The sequence below is a fragment of the Rhea pennata genome, chromosome 4, assembly GCF_028389875.1.
Source record: "Rhea pennata isolate bPtePen1 chromosome 4, bPtePen1.pri, whole genome shotgun sequence".
Classification (NCBI taxonomy): Eukaryota; Metazoa; Chordata; class Aves; order Rheiformes; family Rheidae; genus Rhea; species Rhea pennata.
The window spans coordinates 3,529,721-3,552,036 of record NC_084666.1 but is presented as its reverse complement, the minus strand read 5'-3'; the positions used below and the strand labels follow the sequence as shown (position 1 = coordinate 3,552,036).

General features: G+C 47.6%; 1 protein-coding gene across 4 annotated transcripts in view; it reads left to right on the top strand.

Annotated features, from left to right (window-relative positions):
• PTPRA (protein tyrosine phosphatase receptor type A) overlaps window positions 1–22,316 on the top strand; it is a 112,177-nt gene that overhangs the window by 70,279 nt on the left and 19,582 nt on the right. For 3 of the 4 annotated variants that reach the window (XM_062575061.1, XM_062575064.1, XM_062575063.1), the window contains 3 exons: window positions 14,486–14,564; window positions 14,989–15,351; window positions 18,411–18,428. In XM_062575061.1, coding sequence (XP_062431045.1) covers window positions 14,486–14,564; window positions 14,989–15,351; window positions 18,411–18,428 — 460 coding nt within the window. Of the gene's footprint in view, window positions 1–13,227; window positions 13,247–14,485; window positions 14,565–14,988; window positions 15,352–18,410; window positions 18,429–22,316 lie in introns of those variants that run through there. The other variant, XM_062575065.1, reaches the window with a different exon arrangement.

Below are 22,316 nucleotides of genomic sequence, written 5' to 3'. Positions count from 1 at the left end.
CTGGCAGGTGCCAAGTTAAATATAGCTTAGGCTGCACCTTTAACAGACTCAAGGCCATCGTGATTACATGGGGAGTCCTGCTTAAAAACAACTGGAATGATACGGCCTGAGGTTGGCAGAAGTCTTTGAAGGTCCACGAATTAGTGCTGCAAAATCCTGAAAGCATTCCTGTCTCCCTCCCTATACAAGAAAGCAGCAGGCTCGGACCTGTCCTCCCACAGCTGCTGAAGACCACTTAGGCTCAGGATATTACAAAAGATTGATAAAATTAAAAGGAAAATCCACCTCCTTCTGTCTTAACGTGAGTTTCGTTCTAAAAGCTACACGGGAGATAGATGTGTGGGGAGGGTCATAAGTTGTACTGGAAACCTTCGGTATTTCCTCCACCCAAACCACAGACATTGCCAGTGGGATGAGGCAGCCAAGTGCTGGAGATGCTTCTCGTTTTGCATTCTTGGAGGGAAAATGGCCACTTCTGTTAGTTGGTTTTGTAGGAATATGCTGCCTTGGGTCAGGCGAGATTTAGCTCCTCGTTATAGTTGCTTAACTTCCTGAGTATAACTTCTTTCATCTAGTGCAACCACTGCAAGAATTTAAATCAGCTTTTACTTTTCCAGTAACACATGAAAGATTACTTGGGGATGACCAAGTGCGATGGTACTAAGTAGAAGCAGAAGGAGAGGATAGCATCCTTTTATTTTGCCGCTCTGTTTTTGAATTAATCCAAACTTTGGCCTCTTCCCTTCCTTTTTCTAAAAGGAGGAATGAGGAGGCTGGAGCTTGGTTCTCGACAGTATGTTCTCAGGCTTTTTGTGCTGTACCATCATGAAGTTGCATGGCCCTGGGACAAGGTGGAAACACTGCTTGGCCAGAAGGGAACTTGCTGCCGAGTCGGACTGTCAGAGCACAGTTTGGAGCTGACCTACTGGCCCGTTCAGCCCCATACCTGTTGCTTTAACTGCATCTTTCTGCTGCTGCTTCTCCAGTTACTGCCCTTTTACATATGATGCTCCCTGCTCGTTCCCACCCAAGGACCTCCTTTGATCCTTGCACTGATTTCCTCTATAAAAACTGTGGAAAGAGGCTGAATGGCCAACTCTCTTGGCATGGGCGAGGGAAGGTGGGTGCAAATCCCCAAAATATATATATATATCATGGTGCCATTATTGTTGCACGTTTGCAACAATAGCTGGCTCCCTGAAGCCAAAGCGAGGAGGGATGTATGTATGGCAAAGGCTGGGAGTCAGGAAGCCTCGCTGGCCTCGGCCACCCGTGTGACATCTGCTGGCCTCCAGAGCGAGCTGGCTGGAGCGATCCAGCCATCGTCTCTCATAGTGAGTTTTCCTTCTGACGCCTTAGTAGCACCCTATAAACACACACAAATGGAAGTGCAGGAGTGCATGCCTGGATGATCTTCACAAGATAAACGTGTGCCTTTTTCCGGTTAGGCAGGCACTCATTTTCATACGTGATGCATTACCATTTTGAGAGAGGTGGATAATGCTGCATCCCTCAGCTTCAGTAAACATGATTCATCAGTTATTTGTGAAAGCACATGGAGGTTCCAGCCATGCAGCTGGGCCCTATATGAAGGGGGCCCATGATCCTATGTTTGTGCTTACTAGAAAGACATTCCCTGCCCCAAAGAGCTGGTATGTTCAGAATAACCCCGTTACACAGCTCTGTGAACATGGGAGAGACGAGGACCAGTGCATTAATTCATCGGTGAACTCTATCACTTATTTTTACTTTACAGCTGATATTTCTCTCATGCAGAGAAGTGTAGATGAAGGAGAGTGGTGGTGAGGAGACCCATGTAGGACAGCAGGATATTGGGAGACCCTGGTGCATGCAGAAATTTACTGGGGAGGTGTTGTACTCACTTCTCCACTTCACTGAAGAACTTCAGTACAAGAGAGGGAACAAGCGGGTGGTCAAGAGCTACTGGGTTAATGCAGAAGGAGAGCCACAGTTGTGTATGTTTGACGTGGCCAGAAGGATCCTGGCAGGGGTGGTGGCGTGATGGTTGGGTCACACTTCTCCCTTGACCTGCCTTGGGAATTCCCCATAGTTCACTCCTCATTCATGGCCAGCTGATTCCACCCGTGTAGCTGTAATGAGCTGGACCAGCAGAAGGAACACAGTGTGCAACCATCTAATCTGGAGGAGTAAATGAAATGCAAAAATGTTGCCCTGGTTGGACTGAACCCACCTTGAATATCTTATGTAAAACTATTCTGTTTCTGTTACAGGGTTTAAGCTTCCACTCACTGTCACAGAAGTGCAACATCTTGAATTACAAAAGCAGTATCTGCAGAACCAGCATTTGGCTTTTTTTTACTGATCATAGTTTGAGTCTATCTGCTCTTTTTTTCCCAAATTCCAGCTCGTACCCATGTGACCTCTACCTTCCTCCCTACCTGGGTTCCCAGTGCTCCTCAAAGCTTACCTCTCAGCATTTCAGGAGAGCAGTGGACAACTTCCCACCCTACAAATTAGTTGTATGCTTGTATTTCTGCAGTAGCGTTTACCTCGTTATTGTACAGCACCACCAGAGTTGTAACCCCCAAGGATACTTGCAGATTTTGAGGATATTTTTGCTAATTTGAGTTTTGTGCTGATAAAGTAGTGAGCCATAGCTTGAATATTGAAATTATCTTGGGCCACTGAATAGCATGTCGAATAGCTGCATCTACAGTGCACCTTAATGCCACAACTAGAGCCTTCGTGATCTTTGCTCTCTGCTGGAAATGACCTTTCTCTCCTTGGCCTTTCTACTTACATCCCTGAGACATCCAGCTATCCTGGATTGAGCATGTCTGAGGTTGGCACTAAAGGGACCCATTCACATACTGTATTTGAGTGCTTCTGGCACCATTCATGATTCAGGTTAAGGGTTGAGCATGGGTGCCCATTCCAGGAGGCTGGACAGGGTAAGACTGTCCACCTGGTCTACTAAGAAACCTGAAGGTGACCGTACGTTGTAGTTCCTGCTGAGTGAGTTGTGTTTTGACCGACATCCAGAAATCTCAGCAGTCCATTATCGCTCTGCCACGGCTGGCTCGCCTTAAACAGGATTGCACCAGGCCACGACTGGGCTGTTTCCATGTCTAATTAAAGTCAGTCCGGGCTTCAAAGCTGACTTCCCAAGTTGGGACACTTCCCTGCAAAGGGGAAGTAAGAGGGGGAGCGATGAATTGAACGTTGTGTTCCTGCTTAGCTCCCCTCTGACTCAGCAGGAAAGTGCTGGTCGCAGAAGCCGCACAGATCCTGAACTCTGTGTTTTCCTATTTTCCTGAAATCTGTTGAATTCGCCTGAAGAGGGCGAAGAGGAGAGGTGATGTGGGGGATGGGGAAGGCTAAATAATGGCGTTTCTGTTCAGGGAAGCTCCTTGCAGCAAGCGGTTTGTGACTTTTTTTTTCCCCCTCCCCCAACATGTAGCATCCAATCTGGAAATCCGGAGCTAAATCTCTCGGGTGTTTAAAAGCCCAGATGTTTAGTCTGACACGGAAACGTGGCACCTTTCTAGCAAGCGAGACGCCTTCGCTGCTAGTGACCTCAAAGAGGCTAAGCTGGGATAAGAAGAGTTAAAGCCAGTCAGCAATCACTGCGTCCCTAAACTGGGTCATCTGAAACCTTCCCTCCCGCCGAATGAAGGGTCTTCCCCTTTGTATTAAAGAGCTTTCACAGATGTCAGTGATGCCCGCCACTGGCAGCCTGGTGGAGAGTGTTGCAAAGAATAAACAACTCTTCCCGTCCGTCCCCGTCCCTGGCACGTTCTCATGAACCCACGGGCTCTTAAGTCAGTAATAATCCCCTCCTGTCCCTACCCGTGTGTTTAACTGTCCCTCAAAGTTTCTTCTGGGGTAGGGTGAGAAACAGTGGTGGAGATGGAAAATGACTGTTTGACAGTAACACGGTGTCGGATCATTAGAGCTGGCTTTTATGGGTCTTGTCTCCATGCCTGGGTAGGTTGAGGAAAAATGGTATTGGATTAAGTCTGTCTGTATCTACGTCTCGTAATCAGGATTAGAGAAATGTGAGGATGCGAGCCTGGGTGGCTCAGAGCACGGGTGACTTTTGTTTTCTTTTTAACTCACTACTTTTAATTCCAGTCTGTGCCAGCAAGGATTACCAGTCAACCCTGCTGATAATGCTTGTTTTTTGAATCGTTATCAATATCTCAATGGGGGCAACATGCTCTAGGTGACCCTGCTTGAGCAGGAGCGCTGGACTAGGTGATCTCCAGAGATCCTTTGCAACCTCAACCCTTCTGTGATTCTGTGTTCTCAATCAGTGCGGTGGGCTAAAGAAGAAGTGATGATTTCCAGTTCGTACTCAGTGGGATTTGTTGTCAGTGAAATAACAAGATAGTCTAAAGAAACAAATATACTCACTTAAGAGCGTGTGGATAACTTCTGCAAAGTGGTGTTTGTGATACTGAGATGTTCCTTGACGAAGCAAGTAGCAGGCACACAGAGCTAGATCCTTTTTGTGTTGTGCTCATGGGTTAATTAATTCTTTGAGTATGAAAATGGCACCACGTTTTCTAAAGCATCTAGGTCTGCCTCTTCTGTAGGTCATGCTCTCCACTGGAGAGTCAAAGAGGAGGAGAAGGTTACAAGTTAGCCTCGCCTCCAAAGCTGGAGGTGTTATGTCCATATTCTGGCCATGAAAGCTTCTGGTTTTGTGCATGGGAATTTTAAGGCCCAAGCAGCAGGAGATGAGAATGGCGAGTTTGGAAGGAAGGGAGAAGCGGAGGTTGTTTGGAGACCCTGGGCAAATACTCTGTGGTGGGGTTTATGCTTATGTTAAATTACTCCTGGAAAGGACACCTAGATTCCTGACGTTTTTTGGAGATCGGTGCTTTTGAGGATGGTGCCCTAAGCTTTTAAATTGGCTGTCACTCAAAAATTTAACAGGAAGATAGTAAGGCTAAAATGATCTGAAACCCACTGATTACTAATAGCATCCTTCTCACTTTGTGTTTGTGTTGGATGTCGCCCCTTTTCAGTGTGTAGCGCTCTGTTTTCAACCCGTACAAAAAAATGTGATCTCTTACTTTCCTCCCTCCTGCTTTGGTGCAGCCCTGCGTTTGCAGTGGAGCGCCGCATACTGGGCTCATTCTGGGCAGCGAGGAAACCAAAGCAATGCATTCAGGGTTCTTGATTTGACCGGATTGGATTTGGACTAAGAAGCGTGAGATGAATTTGAGCCAAGTTTGCCCCTGGTCTTCGGCAGGCTGGATTTCACGCAGTCAAAATGCGATTAGTTTGTTAGGCTTGGCTGCCGCGCCGACAAATACAATATTGGGCTTTAGCAACAAAGTTTGTCTTGTGTTTTTGCAGCAACAAGCAACCACAGAAAGCTCTCTCTGTTGTTCTGTGTACAAGCTCCTGTACCATTTAATGCCTGGTTAGGGGAATCTCTCATTTAATGGCAATACTGAAGAGCCTTCTGTGTATTATACTCCCAGCAAGGGCGTGATAAAAATGGATGTTTTTGTTGGAAAGCTTCTTTTGAAGCATCCATCTTTTTAAAGTCTGAGACAGCAAAGGCTTCAAGTAGACCAAGATGGAGATATCTCTGCTGCTAGTCAGTGCATTGCAGTTATGTTGAAACTGAAATATTTAACCTGGGTGGAGTTGTCAGTCAACCCTGAGAGGTTTGAAATGAGCTAAATTTAGCACAATTTTGAAGGCCGTTTGGCCTAGGTGGGGGTGGCCAAACTTCACGAGTCGGTGACTCGTGTCTCAGATGTCCGCATTGCTGCTGCATCACTTCCTCCTTAACAGCTGTGATAGCAAAGCTGCGCTCCATACTTCTATCTCTTCTCTGGAGTGACCTGCTCCCTTATCTTGGGCCAAAACATCGAAATCTGCACAGTTCAGAGAAAATCTGTGCTATTTGTAAGAGCTTTGCTTGCTCACAAGTTTAGATCAGTCATTTAGGAGGTAGCTCTCGTAGGGCACGTGTCTACCTACATCAAGTTGAATTTGTAATAAAGCACTTCTGCTTTATTACAACTGTAACATTTTTTAGGCATTTATGAAGAATTGCCTCTTATTTCTGTGCCTAACCCAGGGGCATTTGAGCTCTGTTGCAACCTCTTAATGTTTGTTTTAATATCACTAAAATATAACTGACACAAGGTAATATTGGTGCAGGGGAGGTCTTGTTTATTGGCAAAAAGAGAATGCATCCTAGCTGCTGTCATCAAGGAAACCTGAAACCCCTCAAGGAAACCCCTCTTTGTGGTTTTTTTTTTTTTTTTTTTTTTGCATGCGGAAAGGCTGAGATATGCTATTTGGCTGCTGCTTCTGTACATGCAAAAAAAAATACGATCCCAGTGCAAATCAAATCTCTGAAAATTTCAGAGAAATCATTCCTTCTCACACTACTGGTGTTATTGTGCCATCTCTTCAAATCACAGCTACTATTCCTGGCATCTGAACATGCTTTCTGACTGAAAAGTGCCCCAAAGAAGAAAGGAAAGATAATGGTGGGGGGCACTGTACTTGGAGTACATTCTGACATGACCTACATTCATGAATGTAGGAAAGCTGCAGAAAGGAGCGATTAATCTGACAATTCCTTGTCTATCCTACTGAGGGACATGAAACAAGAATCTGAATCTAGTGAAACGAAGGAAATAGTCCTGCCATGTCCTGGAAGAACGTCTTTTCTGAGTAGATTTGTCAGGTGTGTCCAGTTTAGCTCCCTAACGTTGAAAAAAATAACGTAGCCATTTGCACTTAATTATTCAGATAGTACAAGACGAAGGGTGGTCTCCTATAAAGAGCTATTTCCTTTGTCACAGCCACCTGTATTTTTCTTTCATTTGGTACCTAAGAAACTGAGTTGCCCGTGGTGGTAGTAGGAGTTTCAGAAGGTGCTGAGGATTGGAAAAGTATCCTGCATCACAGGATACTGCATCTTGCACTCTTTTTCTGCAAGCTGATAGTGTGCAACAAGATGTGGTAACGGCACACGTTGTAGCCAAGAGCCCAATCTTTGCCCGCCTTCAGCGTTCCTCATGGTTCATATCTTCACCATGCTAGAGACAAATTAATTTGAAATCAAGTGCTAGTGGAGCTTTAACTTGCTGACTTTTGGGAACTGCAGTCTGACGTTTGCTGGGCTTTTACTAAGTTATCAACTGAGTTAAAGACTTCTGTCTTCTTTTCTAGTGCAACCTGTAGCTGTCAGGCCTGAGGTCATGAGCTCTTTGGTGATTACAGGACACATCTGCCTTCATTACTGGACAGGACCTCATATTTCTCCTGGAGCTCTATCTAGAGGGAAGGAAGCTGGGTTTGTTGGGAAGTGCTGGAGACAGGAGCTTGCAGGAGCAGGTGGCCTCTCTTGGGTGTCCTTCATGGACAGGGAAGCTTTTGTGAACTTGTCAAAGACAGCATGGTTGGAGCTGCTTCTCTTACAAGCACGTGTTGCATGTGAACCTCAAAAGATGTGGGAACAGTGTAAATATGGGATAAGCCTGTTTGCATTTTCACCTTAGTTATCTGAGATTTTGCTACAGGTCCTCTACCGCTCATGAGCGGGACGTAAGTTTTTCCACCAGCTCTTCTCACTGATGCTTTCAGGTGGGACTTCAGTGCCAGTATCACTCACTGTGATTTTCTAGGAAGAAATAAGAAACCACAGGCTTCTTTCACTAAGAAGATAATAGTTCCCACGACTCTGTTTTTCTTCACCCAACCTGCTGGCTCTCTAGCACCTTATGATGGCTGTTAGTGGTTGCGTATGGCCTGCAGTCACTACTGCCCTCAGCGTCCCCTCACTGCTGGACCTCCTCAGTATAGGTCTGTTTAATGGGGAGGAAACCAGGAATGAATCCAGCTCCATGTTGCCTCAAAGCTGAGGAAGGGGATTTCTGTACCAAAACGAAGCATGCAGGTGCAGTTTCCTTAGCTAAGGGTGTCGAAACTGCACAGTGCTCTGTGGTTTCATTTGGTTTTGGTTCAAAAGACAAACTGTTGTGGTTTGGGCCGGGGCTTTCCTTGAGAGGTGGGTCTGAACTGAGAGTTCCTGGTGTCTCCTGCCCAGCCCACTGTTGGTGATAGGTGGCCAGTTTCTCTGTGGAATCCTGCCATAGACTTTGGGGTTTTTTGTTTTTCCAGCTTTCGTTTTGTCGTAGGACGTAGTCATCTCCCACAGGACTGACCACTTTCAGCAGATGGTTTGCCCTGTGCCTCATTAAGGCAGTGATCTACCCATCTCATGTCTAGGTTGGAAGACTCATGCTGGTGCCTGGGCAGTAGAGTGAAAACTTTGCCAATGACTTGAGGAATTAATGCAGGACGGGGTGATAACACATCTCCTCTCTGGCTGGTGGAACTAACTCCCCAAGCATTGTCCTTGAGCTCACTCAAGGTGCTCCTCTTCCCTTCATTAAGAATAAACAACCTCCAAACTAGTTCCTAAAATCTCTACAAGCTGTCCTTAGTTGCCCAGACTCTTACCACCACTGCCTCCGAGCTTGGTTCACCTCCATCCTTGGTGGAGTTTGATGTGGATCTCCAGCCTGGCTTTCCTGACATTCAAGGTTGAAGCAACACACAGGCTTAAATTAAGTATCTCCTAAACGATGGCGCCTTTGCGTCGGTTTGAAGTCTGTTACACAATATTGAAATTTTAAATAATATCCTTGAGGGGAAAATATGACAGGATTGAATGTCAGGTTCTTCTCCTCTAACCAAAGCCTAGTTCTAGTACATTTTTAATATATGATAGCTCAGGAATGCGCAGTAGTGAGCTGTGCCAAAAACCCACTGCTTATTAACCGTAGCAACGGGCGTTTTTTGTTTAGATTGTATTTCTTCTGCTATGGGAGTCATTGTTCTTTGCTGTTCCTTGAACATTTTGAAGGTTGATTATGAAAGCCCTGGTTGACAATGCTCAAGTTCAGCCTTTTGTTGGGGAGATTAAAATAGAGAATGGATTGCGAATAACCTGGGAGGGAAAAGTTATTCCTCCTGTTGACTCACTTGAAGGAGCCTCAGATTTTTCTCAGAACTTCTCAGTACTGGGTTTTGCTGTAGTATCTATAGGGGCTATGGGTGCTTATCCCACCAGCGAGTGGACATGGACCAGATGGTTATTGAGCACGTAACTTGAGGCGTTGAGCGGTTTGGTGTAGAGGTGGTCCGAAATATCTGAAGCAGTGGGCATAACTGAAAAATAAAAATTGAATTTTCTTTTAATTTATTAGTCTCCTAGCTTTTTTGCACTTCGCGTAGGCTGGCCAGTGCAATAAGCTATGGAAGGCTGTTTGCTCATGTCTGTAGCTGCAGATATTTTTGCTAAACATCTGTTTGAGAAGGAATCTAATTATGTGTACCCTGATCAAGGAACTGTGAGTCGGTAACCATGGAAATGCACTGAGGTTTTTGTTATAGTTTTAATTGTACCTCTTCAGCTTGATCCCCCTGCTTCAAGATTCACAACCTTTCCTGGTTGCCCTGCTATTTAAGAATTCCTATTCTTAAAGAATTCATATTTAAGAATTCCTATTATTCTATAAAGATGGGAATTGCTGAAGGTGCACCAGCATCTGTCTGTCTGTGTGCAAACTCCTTTCTGCTGGGATATACGTGTTCCTTTAATATCTCGAAAAGCGTTCACTTCCAAAGGAGATAAAGACGCTTCGATTCCAGAAGTGCATCTGCAGTTAGTCCATGGTAACTCTTTCCAAGATTTGAGAAGCATTTGGAAGATTTAGGGGCATCTTTCCTCTTAAGACAGCCTTTCTCCCCACTTACTTGCATTGCTTTTATCTGCAGTCCCCTGAATTGTCTGTAATTTTGCTAATTGCTCAGAAAACCTGATGTCCTGTCCGTGGTCCCACTGAAGCTGTGCACAGTTTGTACACAACGTTGAAAGGCTAATTCCTGTAAATGAGCCTATTAGAAGGTTAGAAATATTGCCTCCAACTAAACCAGGTCATTGCTTGCAGCTGAATCCTGCCGTTTTGATTAGTTTTAGTCTTCTTTTGCAGTCTGTGATGTGGAAGGCCCACGTGCGTGGCTCGCTGTCCTTACGTGGCTGTCAACGAACTGTCCCAGCATGCGAGGTCGGCCCTTTGCCTGCGCCTAAAACATGTCCAGTTTTACTGGTTCATATGATCCAAACTGGAGGACTGGAGCAGTCCTCCAGTTTTTCTCCGAATAGAGGGCTTTGCTTTTGCCCTTTGTGGAAAAAGGCTTCTCACCGGTGGCATGGCTCTGTTTCTGAGCGGGGCACGAGGGAGCTCACCGGGTGAAGAGCTGTTACCCGCGCATAGCAATCAGCTTAATTGCCAGTGTTCATCCTCCAAGCTGCTAGACGCAGAAGTTGATGAGTGCTAATTAGCCTGGCTGAGGGTAATCGATGAAGGCACCATTGATGGGTCCTCACCTGTTAATTTGAATATGCTGTTGCCTTCCTGGTATTTTCCCCTCATTTTTGCGTCTTAGAAGAACATCAGTTTTTATCCTCTTTGTCATCTCACTGTGCTTTTTTTCTCCATAGGATTTTCCTGGGCTAGGTTATTTTTCAAGCAAATGTAAGCAGTTGTTTCAAGGGTCAAATAGGCTCCATCTGCTCAAGCTGTTTAAATCTACTAGCAATGCATCACAGCATGCAGTGTTGCCTTTTGATCCAAATTTCAGGTGCAGCATCTCTGCTACCTTCAACAGACTTCTTCATTTCTCTGCAAGTAAGTCGTGGCCTGTTTTCATGGTGGCCTTCGGCTGAGCAAAAGGTGGATGAGATGTTCATTGATGTCCCATACTTGGTATTAGCCAGCTAGGGGGTGGCAGAGTTACTGAGTAAGGAGGTTTTTTCCTGAAAACAGGAGCCAGGTAATCGGCTGTAATTACTAGAGAACTGAAACTAGGAAACAAAGATGAGTTTAAAGGCATCTTCCAGTATGTTGCAGTGTGTTGCTGCTCATATGATGTATTCTGCTTTCAAACTGTCCTCCTTTTGCCTGTCTCTGCTCTGCCTGCCTCTTACAGGCTTGACTTGGGATAAGCCAAAATTGTACAAAGCTTGAAATACATGGACAAACTCTTTACGCTTTTCTTGTACAGGTCTGTTGGCAACAAGAAAGCTGAACAAGGACCTCAAAGTCTCCCTTGACATCTCCAGGTCTCCTATAGCTGGTTATTCCCACTTTGGGCATTGCCCTGCTGCTGGGAGCACGTCTCCCTCCGAGCCCGGAGGGGTCCCACAGCTCTCAGTAGATTTGTCTTCCAATGAAAATGTGAAAATTAGGGTATTTTGATGAGCTTACTTTTTAAAGCAGCATCGCTCTGACTTTGCAGTCCTGGAAATATCCAGCAGGCCATTTGCCTAGTCCGTGACCTTGGTCTATGTCCCAGTAACCGATTTGTAGGTCATGTTCAACCATTTGCGTCTGGCGGTGCAACTGCTCCAGGTCAGATTTTTCAGCTTGAAATCGTCAGCATGAGCTGCGTCTCAAGACGCTTCTGGCAGTTCAATGAAATAGTAAGAAAGGAAGATGTTTTCAGCTCTTGTTCTCCTTCCGAGCTTGTGAGTTGAAACAGTAAGTGCCAGTGTACTGGGAAATAAATTGAGTGTCTCTTAAATCCCTGATGGCCATTCAGGGCTCGTCTGCAGCCTGGCATTTGGGAGAGTTAAAATGGCATAATTAAAGCCTGAAGTTGATGCATTTAAGTTAGCGTTGGTAAAACTTCTGCTTTTGGTTTCTTTATCTGTATGTATGTATAACTTGGCTCTAGGGACAACCTGCAAGCTGGAAGTAGATATCCGGTCACCAGTGCCAGCCCCTTTCCGTGAGGCTGTCTTCATTCCTCCATTATTCTTGACCAACGTTTTTTGGTTTAATAAATGTAAATGCATGCAATGAGAAGCAATGGTGTTCCACTACATGTAAAAAATAAATAAATAAGAGAAAAAAACAGAAAGCAGGCAAGCTCTGCGAAGAATTTGCAGCGTGTTACTCCAGAATGGCTTAAAAAGGAAAAAAAAAAAAAAAAAAAAACACTTCCCGAAAAGTGGTGTTTGCACCGGTGGTGCCTACCGTGGTGCTTTCTAGCATTTTTTTCTTCCTGCATTTGCCATCATAACGTCGTTAATGCGGAGCCCCACAAGAGCAGGACATATCTCAGGTAGCAGCCCCTGATTCCCGAGTTTCACGACCACCGATCCCTGCTACACCTGAAGTGTTGCTGTGGCAACGGGGCTGAACTCCGAGGGGCAGAACTACACCCGGTGTATTGGTGTTTTCTATATACTTTAAGGTTGTTGCTGAGCAATACCGTGCAACACCGTTTCTTGCTGGCTTGCTGCCAGACATCTCGGGGCCGGCGCTTGCTGTCACCGTCCTAAAGAAGGATTGAAAAAATAATAATAAAATATAAAAACCTTAGCCCCTCTTATTTTTACCCTCTTCTCTTGCAAAAAAAAACAAATAAATAAAAAGGAAAACGAACAGGTTTCTTCTCTCTCACCGTGGGTGGTGCCAGCACGAGGGCGTCGGATGGTCCTGGTCGGACCAGCGCGTTTTAGCATCGCCCTGACCGGCTCCTACAGCCTCCTTGCGTGCCGAGAGCGATTGCCTCATGTTCCAGAAATCCAAAAATAACAGGAATCCCAGATACGTCCGAGGTGGAGGCAAAGCCCTGGCCGGGGAGCTGTGCCCCGCCGTGTCCGCGGAGGGCGTGGGTGATTCCTGCAGCCCTGGATAAAATCCGTGGCGGGGTGACGTGCGCGCGGGGCCGCATCGCGCCCGGCAGCCTTCGCCTTCGCGAGCGGGGTGCGCCGGGCGCCGCTTCGAAAGCTTTGCAAAGACCTTCCCCCCCCCCCCGCCACAACCGGTGCATTTTATTTTTTATTTTTTTTTAATATCGAGCGCTTCGAGGGGCTCTGCTGCTTTTAAAACCTGACTTCTCCAGCCTGGACGGGGCGGGTGGGAGGGGGGGGCTCGGCGCTGGGCGCTCCCGAACCCGCCGCCGCCTCCTTCTGCCCCGGCAGCGCCCTGACGTCAGGCTGTTTTTCTGCAGCGCGCACAGGATGTCGCGGCCGGCCAAGAGCTGTGTTTATGTTGATAGCACGACAAGTATTTCCTCCCCGCTTCCGAACCGGCCGGGCGGCAGCCGAGGGGGAAGGGAGCCCTCGGGCTCCCGGCCGGCCGGCCCCGGGGCCGCTGCGTCAGGCCGCTTTCGGGAATAGCGAGGGAGGGGAAGGATCGAAAAAGAGGTTTTTTTTGGCTCGAAGCAGGGGCGAGGGGGGGCGAACGCGGCGCTTCGGCGCAATTCCCCGCCGCGAGCTTAGGAAACGCTCCCGGGCCTGCTCCCGGGAGATGCTGCGGGAGACGCGACCGGAGAAGCGAGGAGCGCCCGAAGCGTGGGAGATGGCTCAGCGGTGGACACCGACGGGTGGCACCCGCCGAGCCGTCTCCTGGCACCGCCGGGCGCGGGGTCCCGGGGCTCTGGGACCCGCTGCGGCCGAGCGCGTCCCGTTCCCACCTCGCTCCCGTGCGCCTCTCCACCCGTCTCTGTTCGGGGGCAGATAACGCGACCCATTTTTAGGAGCTTTTTAAAACCTACAGGGGGGAAAAAAAACACCATCAAAACTATGTATTTATATTTAAAAAGGTTGCGGGGGGGGGGAAGCCTGGGGATTGTGGCAGGGAAAGCAATTTCCCGGGTGTCATCATCATGCGATCTTGCAGGACCTTTCCAAGGGGGGAACGTGCAGCATGTGCCATGCGTTTCCAGATTATTTTAAATTCTTATTTATAGCATGGGTGTATGTTGTTTGGGCGCTTAGCGCACCGGGCTCTGCACGCGGGAGAGGTCCGTCGGCCGCGGCCGGAGCTGCTCCGCAGGCACGCGGCCGTTGGGCCGCTCGGACATCGCGGCTGCAGGGCTCTTGTTCCTAGGCGCAGAGCTGGTGGGTCACAAACGTTGCTTTTCTGGGGCTACGAGAAATCCAGAAAAAGGTATAAATGTGTCATAATCCGCCCTGACCAAATTCCAAGGGGAAAAAAGCAAAAGCAGTGTGTAAAAGCTCTGTAAACGCTACGGGGCCGCGTTGCTGGAGGTGGAGAGGTGGAGCAGAGCAGCTCAGCTGCTTGCTCCCTCTCTTCCTTCTGGCTTCACACTTCTTGGGCGTTTTGGGTCAGAGCCCCTTGCTGGGCTGCATACGTTGCAGTTAGGTGTTCTCAATGCTTGTTTGCACACGCGGTATTAATCTGCCCTAAACCTCCCTGCCTCAGCGCTTCGCCGTGGCTGGTCCGTCGCAGCCTCCTGCCGGGGGGGTGTGAGTGTGGGTGCAAATCCTTCCGATCCGAGCGCGGGCAGCGGCCCCAGCCGCGCGCCAGCTCCTTCCTTCCGGCCGCAGGCACGCGAGATGCGCCCCAGGGCCCGCGGCGCGGGGGCGTTTGGGACCCGTCGCGTGACGCGGTCGGTAACGGTGCTTTGCTCTCTTCCCCAGGTCAACATGGATTTGTGGGTCTTCGTCCTTTTGCTCGGAAGCGGCTTCGCAAGCGTAGGTGCTAACAATGTTACGACAGGTAAAATACCCTCCTTGTCTCCTCTCTCTGTCTCTAAACCGTCTGGCGGCTTGAGGGAGTAAGCGCTCGCGTGCTTGATGGCTTGCCCCGTCAGCCCTGGAGCTCGCTGCACAAGCGGCTGAGAGCACGTGGTGGACTGGAGGTGCTCGTAAATAGGACCTGCAGATTTGTCCGGTAGCAAATATTAATCCTCTCTTACGCTGATTCTAGTCTTTCTCGATCTCATAGATGTATTTAAGATACCTCCTTTGGTAGGAGTCACCTCACCATACAGTGTAACGCATTCTTCGTCTTGGAGTTGGGGGTTTGGGGGCTTCTGCTTTTCATCCATGTGCTCACAGCAAAGCAGCTCTCCAGCAGCTAAATCCTTCGGCGCTGTGGAAGGGTGTCTCACGGAGGTCTCCTTGCGCTTCCCTTGTTGCAGAGCCACCCACGACCGTGCTCACTTCCCCCGGGAGTCCCGTCAAAGCCACCACAGCAAGTCCGGAGAGCAGGACGCCGGCTAGCGTGACCAGCCCCAACAGCAGCTCCCCAGTGACTGGTTCCACCATAGGGTCGCAGCCGCCCACCACGGCAGCGACTAGGTCCTTGCCGACCACCACCGTGGTGGGTGTCAACACCTCCACCCTTGGGACAACCTTGCCTGTGCCTCCGGCCACCTCCGCTCTCCCCAGCGCGACACCGTCTGTCCCCAATGCCGCTCTGCCAGGCACAGAAGAGCAGTGGACAGAGAGGAATTTCAGCATGACGGTAACAACTCAAGAGACCTCTTCTGCTTCTCACAATGGTAGGTGATTTTTTCCCTTCTTCCTCTCCAGATTTGCCTACCTCCTATTTCTTTCCCCTTCTCTCGTTTCCTGAGAATAAAAGAGAACAAGAAGACTTTCTGGGGCAAATTCCAAGATGATCTAAAATCATATAACTCACTGAAGGGACTAGATCAGAACAGATTTATCCTACTGAAGGTTTGGGCTTTTTAATTTAAACGGGAAAACAACAGCACAACGGTTCCCTGGAAGCAGTCGTTCAGTGCCAACGTACTTGGGTACCTGCAGTCCTAGGATCTCGTTCCACTTCCATTGTAGACAAATTTCATCTCTTTTTGTGCTTTTCTGAGGGTAGAATAGGGCTAGTGCTGCACAGCTGCCAGTGCTGGCAGAAAAGTTGAGCCTTAGTGGGTCTTTCTAAGTAATAGCAATAAATCACCCTGGGACTGTGCTCAGCTGCAGAACTTTGATTTTCTGGAGTGTTGCTACACAGACCACTTATTTGTATTTTGGTAGCAACCATGGGCTACAGCCATGCTTTTTGGCACTCACACAAAGAGGACAGTCCCTGTCCCAAGGAGTTAAGACATGGGGACTTCAAGCCAACCAGGAGTGGGAACCGTCTTGTGGGGAATGCTGGCGAGCTGGCTAATTACCCCAAATTAGCCAAGTGAGTGAGGAAGGATGAGGCTGCGGTTCTGTGCCCCGTGTGGTAGGATTTATTCGGGGAGATGAATGCAACCCACGTGGGGCAGGGTGAAGCCCAGAGCCGAGCATGCCAAGGCTGTGCTTGGCACCACGCTTAGAACCTGCTAGCGGCACTGTGGGTCGTGCTACCTGAGATGACGAATCCATGGCGTGAGCTATGAAGAGAAACCTGTGCAGTTCATTCTGCAGGAGTTAACTCGGCCTCAGTACAGCCAGTGCCAGCTCATTAGCTTGGTTAACGCTGGAGCTCAACTTCTGTAGTGTCTCTGTGAATTTTATGGTGCTTTTGTGGTTTTGGGAGCAGAGCATAGGTGCATCCACTCTGACTTCCCATAGCTCATGCTGAACTATTGTGTGGATGTGTCAGCACTGCATTTGCCAACATGTCCTGTAATGCTTACATTGTTGGTCTTTTCCCCTTTCCTTGGGCTAATTTAATCTTTCAGAGACCTAGATGAAGAAGAATTCTCCATATTACCATCCCGCTGTCATTCCCCCCTTAGACTTTATAAAAATATCCACCAAGAATGTAGAGTTTGACTGTTCAACAGGTTAAGACCAAAGATCAGGCAGGAGGAGGCTGAGATGACTGGAATCTGTGACTCTTCAGCCATACGTTGCCCCTTGCTGCATCATTTGGGACCCAGCTTCAATACTGCGTGCCTCCTTGAGCTGGAAACTGAGCGCCCACTGGAGCTTGGAGTGCAAGCCTTGAGAGCACAGGGTTTAGAGAAGAACCAGGGCTGTTATCTTGGTGGTGAGGTAGGAGAGATGGAAATCAGGTAATACGGAAGAGTTAATGCTGGGAGGAGTCAAGTGTACATCCCTTAAGAGTTAGTTTCTCAAGGGCAATTGGGTGTTGGGTGTCTAATCCCTCTTAAAATCTGTGGGATCTGGGTGCCCTCCTTCTTTAGATATCTTCAGAAACTGCAGCTGGGGGAAGCAGCAGTGAAGCTGCCTGTCCTATCAGTCTGGGAGAGGATGTGGCTGGAAGGAGGGCAGAGCCCACCTTTTTTAACATCCTGCCAACACAGAGATCATCCCTCTTGCTTTCAAACACAGTTCCTCAAAGCTTTTATACAGAGCAAAGGTGTCCAGACTAATCCTAACGACAGTGCGGGTTTAGCTGAGAACAGCTTTCTGATGGGAATTACAAAGGCAAACACCTAAGTGCTGCTAAGATTTGGATTTTGCAATATGATGTCTGCTATCGAGGGACTGAATTTATGTTTTTCCCGTCTTTGCTATTGTTTTTATGACTTGGGTTACTGTTTATTGTTAATGCCCATGGCATATGCTGGGGCAAGTTGGGCATTGCTGATGCTTCTCGCTTCATGCCAGGCCTTAGGACAGATGATCAACCTGATCCTTCCTTCCTTTGATATCAACTGTCAAGGAGCAAAATTAGTGCTGGGGCTGCCTTTTGAATTGATCTCAATGGGAAATTCAGATAAAAGTCATTGAACGATTCAGCGGTCTCATATGTGAGACCTCAGAGAAGGAATTGCTGAAGGGCAGGAACGGGGCAGGAGATCCTCTACGAATTAGGGCACGTACAGACAGTTCCTGCTCCTCTGCTCTTCAAAACATCGCCCTCAGCCCCGTGCCCCCGGTCCTGCGCGTGCAAAACGAGGGCCCTCGCGCCCGACCGCTTTTAATTGAACTCTTGGCTCGGTCACTCTTTAATGCACGCCTCTTATCTCGTAGCGTTAAAGTGCTAATGAGTTACATCAGTGGCTTGCTTATTATAGGCTTAAATGGATTATGTCATTAAGAGCAGTATGTTTGTAGATGTTTGTGGCTCGGCTTCAGTTCCCTCTTCAGCTGTAGAGGTTTGTTTTCCTTAAGAATTTCCTCGGTAGGTATGCGTTTTCACGTCTGCCCTTCGCCGCGGTCTTTAACAAAGTATCGTAGTTTTTGTTTCTTAAAATTGGTGTTTTTTGCGGTAACCAAATTATCTGCCCATCTTTTCCTTGGAGAACGACTCTGCTTCCACGTCACCGGTTCCACATGCTCAGCGGTGTGAATTTGAAGGAATATCTTCAAAATTTAGGCAGGGAAAAGGAGAAAATACAAAGTGTTTCTTATCTTCCCCGGTGATTCACAAATCAAAAGGCAAAATAAGTTGCTTTCAGGCTTTTCCTCATAATCAGGAAAGCTAGCAATGTACTTCTGCTCCTTTTCTCTTTATTAATAAGTAAAAGCTGAAAGTCATTTTAACCTCGTGCTGTAGTAGCTCTTGATTTAAAAGAAAGACTTGCAAGAAGATCATGAGAATTACTAAATTTGTTAGTATTTCAATCTGTGTTCTTTCTTATTCAAATGTATATTTCTTTGTTGCTAAGAGAATTTCTTTTTATTTTTTATGCAGGTAACTCTGACAGAAGAGGTAAGAATCTTATTTTTCATGGCTCTTTATTTAGACCCTAAGTGAGCACATTTTCAGACGGATTCTGCTGTTGTATTAGATCAGGAGAGTTGTTCTGCGGATGATGTGAATAATTATTATTCTCCTTCATTCTGTTGGCAAGGCATCGTAAAAACCCATTTCTTTAATTTAACAGTTTTTACACTCGTTTTCCCATCTCTGGTTGGGTGACTTTGTTCGGGGAATTGAGATCACTGGAAGAATACTGGCAATTACACCTTGCTGTAGCCACACAGGAATTACTGGACCATAAATATAGCTAGAAACAAGCTGTCCGAGTGTATTTCATTGTTATTCTGATCCATATTTCAGCTTTATAAACTATGTGGCAATCCAATTAGACGCTCTTTGGTGTGCTTAGCTCATGCTATCCTGCTGATGTGGATGGTATTAATGAAAAGACCGATACTCTGCAATATTTCTTATCAATATGCATTAGATTGAACATCGGCCTGGTGGGAACAAAAGGGACACGGATGGGCCCAAGACTTCGTCCTTAAAAATGGTCAAACCCTTGCCGAAATACTCTGCCTCATTCCTGCGGGTCTGGCGTGGCTTGTGGGTTATTCAGTGCTCTCTCTGGCGCTGCTAATCCCTAGTTCCAAAAGCACAGCGACAAAAAAAAAAAAAAAAAAAAAAAAAAAAAAAGGCAAAAATCTGACTTCCTAACGCTGGTGCTGTTAATATTTTCCATATCCTGTGGCTTAGAGGATTATTCTGGGGGATCAGTCACAAATCCCAGTACTCTGGTACCGAGAAGCTGCCCTGGGAGCAAAAGTGGGATGCTGTGATTTATTCTTGCCTCTCGATGCAGGGTTGGTTCACACATAGGTTTTTCAGACATACGGGCATCTTTTTTCAAAAATCTTCCTCCCTAACCAATATAACCATCACTGAGAAAATTGATGTAGGGTATAGCAACAGCAAACTTGCATCGCTTATATGGCTTTTCCATTAAAAAGGCGAATCTCTGCTAGATTAAGGGGGCTTTACCACTAAGCCCTTTTAAGTTAACCAGACCTGGAAAACTGCAGCAGATTAAAAGCAGGTATGTTGACTTCTGCAGGACTAATCAGTGAGGGATCAGCTCTGCTATGAATTGAATGTCTTTGAGCTCATGCTGGAGCTTTTCTTTAAAACGAGGGAGTATTTGGAGCAAAGCTGCTTCACGGGGAAGCGAGCCCTTGAAATGAATGTCTCCTGACACGGGAAAGGAGAATCGCAAAATGATTTTGAATCTCTACTGTTGGAAAGAGGAGAAAAAGGTAGTTTTCTTGCTGAGGAAGTTTTATGAATAACTTCACTAATGATATTCCAGAATTAAAACTCTCCTAACAAATTGCTAGTTGAGGGTTATTGTGAAGGTGAGGAACAGAAGAGTAATTTTCTCCACATTAACGAAAATGTTCTGCATTTTATTTCCCACCTTCATACTGTCAAGAGGAATCATCCACAGTGGTATGTCTTAAATAACAAGTACACTTTGACTATGGATTATTTGAGACTGTTTTCTATCTGATTTCTCTCAGCTGTCAGTAAGAGAGGGACTTTGGCAGAGAATGAAACAAATCATCGCATCTGATAGGAGATGCGATACGGTTTGCATATAAGTGTGCAGGTACCTGTCACTTATTAAAAAATGAACAGAATCGCTGGTACTTGGGGCAGAGACCTGCAAACCCACGGCTGCCTTTGCTACAGGATGAGCTTTGCCTCGGATATTCTTTTTTGCAACGCAATTCGATGCATAGGCTTTCGAACCAGAAGCGACCATTATATCGCCTGGTCTGACCCCTTGTATAACCTGTAGCTGTTACTGAGATTTCAGGCAGAACTGAGGTTTTGATGCAAAGAGTTAGATCCAGATAAACTCCTGGGCGCTAACGGGGCTGGAGGTGGGATTGGCTCTGCAGCGATCCCTTCGGGCTGGTGCGAGATGCGCAGGGGCTTGCAGAGAGCTGCTGCAGAGGTGTCCCTCTCCGGGGCTGCGGGCAATGAATCTTTGCACTTGCTGCCCTGTTCTCTAGGATACAAAGAATTTTCTTTTTGTTAACCCTGCTCATTTTTATAGCTCGACTAGCAGGACAGAGGATACGGGTGTGCCGAGTCATAGCTTCGAGAGTGCATCAAATTAAGCCGACCCAGGTTTTTAGTGTGAAAAGCACTCAAGTCTTTATTCTCAGTATTAGCAATCAGTTATTCAGTTGATAATTTAACGGGTAGAAGCTTAGGGAGACACACACCCCGGGGAAGGCACAGCCATTCCAGTTTCTAATCTTACAGTAACTTCACTGTTCTTTATTTAAAATGGGGATGAAAGTTCTTCCTTTGGCCAACTTCTGAACCCAAGCTGGAGCTCTTGGAGAGGGGGTTCTTGCAGCACCCTGCAAAGCTTCGCTCCCCTGCGGAGTTTGAAGGCTTATATCTAAAATGGAACGGAACTTGAAAAGCTGAGAAAAATCTGTTCTGCAGCGGAGGTGAAGCCCGGAGCAGGTCTTTGCTGGCTGGGATGAATTAGGGGGTGTCCAGGCGCGTAATCATTTTGCGCTTGCAAGATGGTTTCTCTTGAGTTGCGGGGGCCCTTGAGCTTGCTCCTGCCCAGGCTTTGCTGACCGAGCCAGGCAGCTACTTAAGAGCCGCAGCGGAAAACCTCTAACTCGCTGCACCAGATGTGCCGAACGACAGACTGCAAAAAAAAAATCCCACCCCAGCTTCCTGCATCCCACTGCCAGATGTCCCCCCGCCAAAGCCCCCGGCTATTAATCACGTCTGCTGCCAGCACGCGCCGCTCTGATTGGCATTGAGCAGGACTTTGGAGCAAGAGGGCTCAATAAATTATCCCCTTCGGTTCCTGCTTGGAAACACGGCGTTAGCAGTGTTTCCTAGTGGGTAGAGCAATGAGTGAAAACTCGCATTGTGCCTTTGTGCTCCTACCACGCTGTCACCTTTTTGCAAGACGAAAAGCTGTGCCCTCTCCCAGTTCCTCTCCCTGCAAAATGAGGATAGCCGGGCTTCCTTGCGTTCGAGCGCAGCTGACACAGGCAGTGAACAGATGCAGCAGTTTGTGCAGCAGTTCACGCCGAAGGGCGCAAGAAGGCACCTTCGTTCCCAATCCCAGGAGTGTGCGCTTCCTCGGATATGGTCATGACACTCCACACAGCACGTTCCCCAGTAACTATTGGAGTCGCAGCAGCAGCTGTGTCAGAGGCTTCCACCCAACCGGACCCTCTGACGGCAGATGCAGCTCAGCAGGTCTCAGGCTTTAGGGAGTGCTGGTGCCTCTCCATGAGACCTGCGCTGACAGTCACCTCTCCTGCAGAAGGTGTGCAGTTGTCGATGAGTTGTGTCATCAGGTAAAGGAGTTATGGAAGTCAGGAGGCTGCGTAGCATCTGAGAAGCTGAGCAGGAGATAGACAGTGTTCTCAGAGACCACAGAGCACCAGGAGTCCCAAGCCCCACAGTAGAGGAGTTACTGGAGGGCTCTGTGCTGAGTGAAACACGGTACATCACAACAAACAGAAGAAGGAAGTAGACAGAATATGGAAGAAGGGACAGGCCACATAGGAGGAATATAGGAACGCTGTCAGAGTATGCAGGGATGCAACGAGGAAGGCTAAGGCCCAGTTGGAATTAAATCTGGCAAGGGATGTCAAGGAGAACAAGAAGGGCTTCTTCAAGTACATCAGTAGCAAGAGGAGGACTAGGGAAAACGTGGGCCCGTTGCTGAATAGAGTGGGGGCCCTGGTGGCGAAGGATACAGAGATGGCAGAATTACTGAATGCCTTCTTTGCTTCAGTCTTCACTGCTAAGGGCAGCCCCCAGGAATCCCAGAGCCTGGAAAGTCTGGAG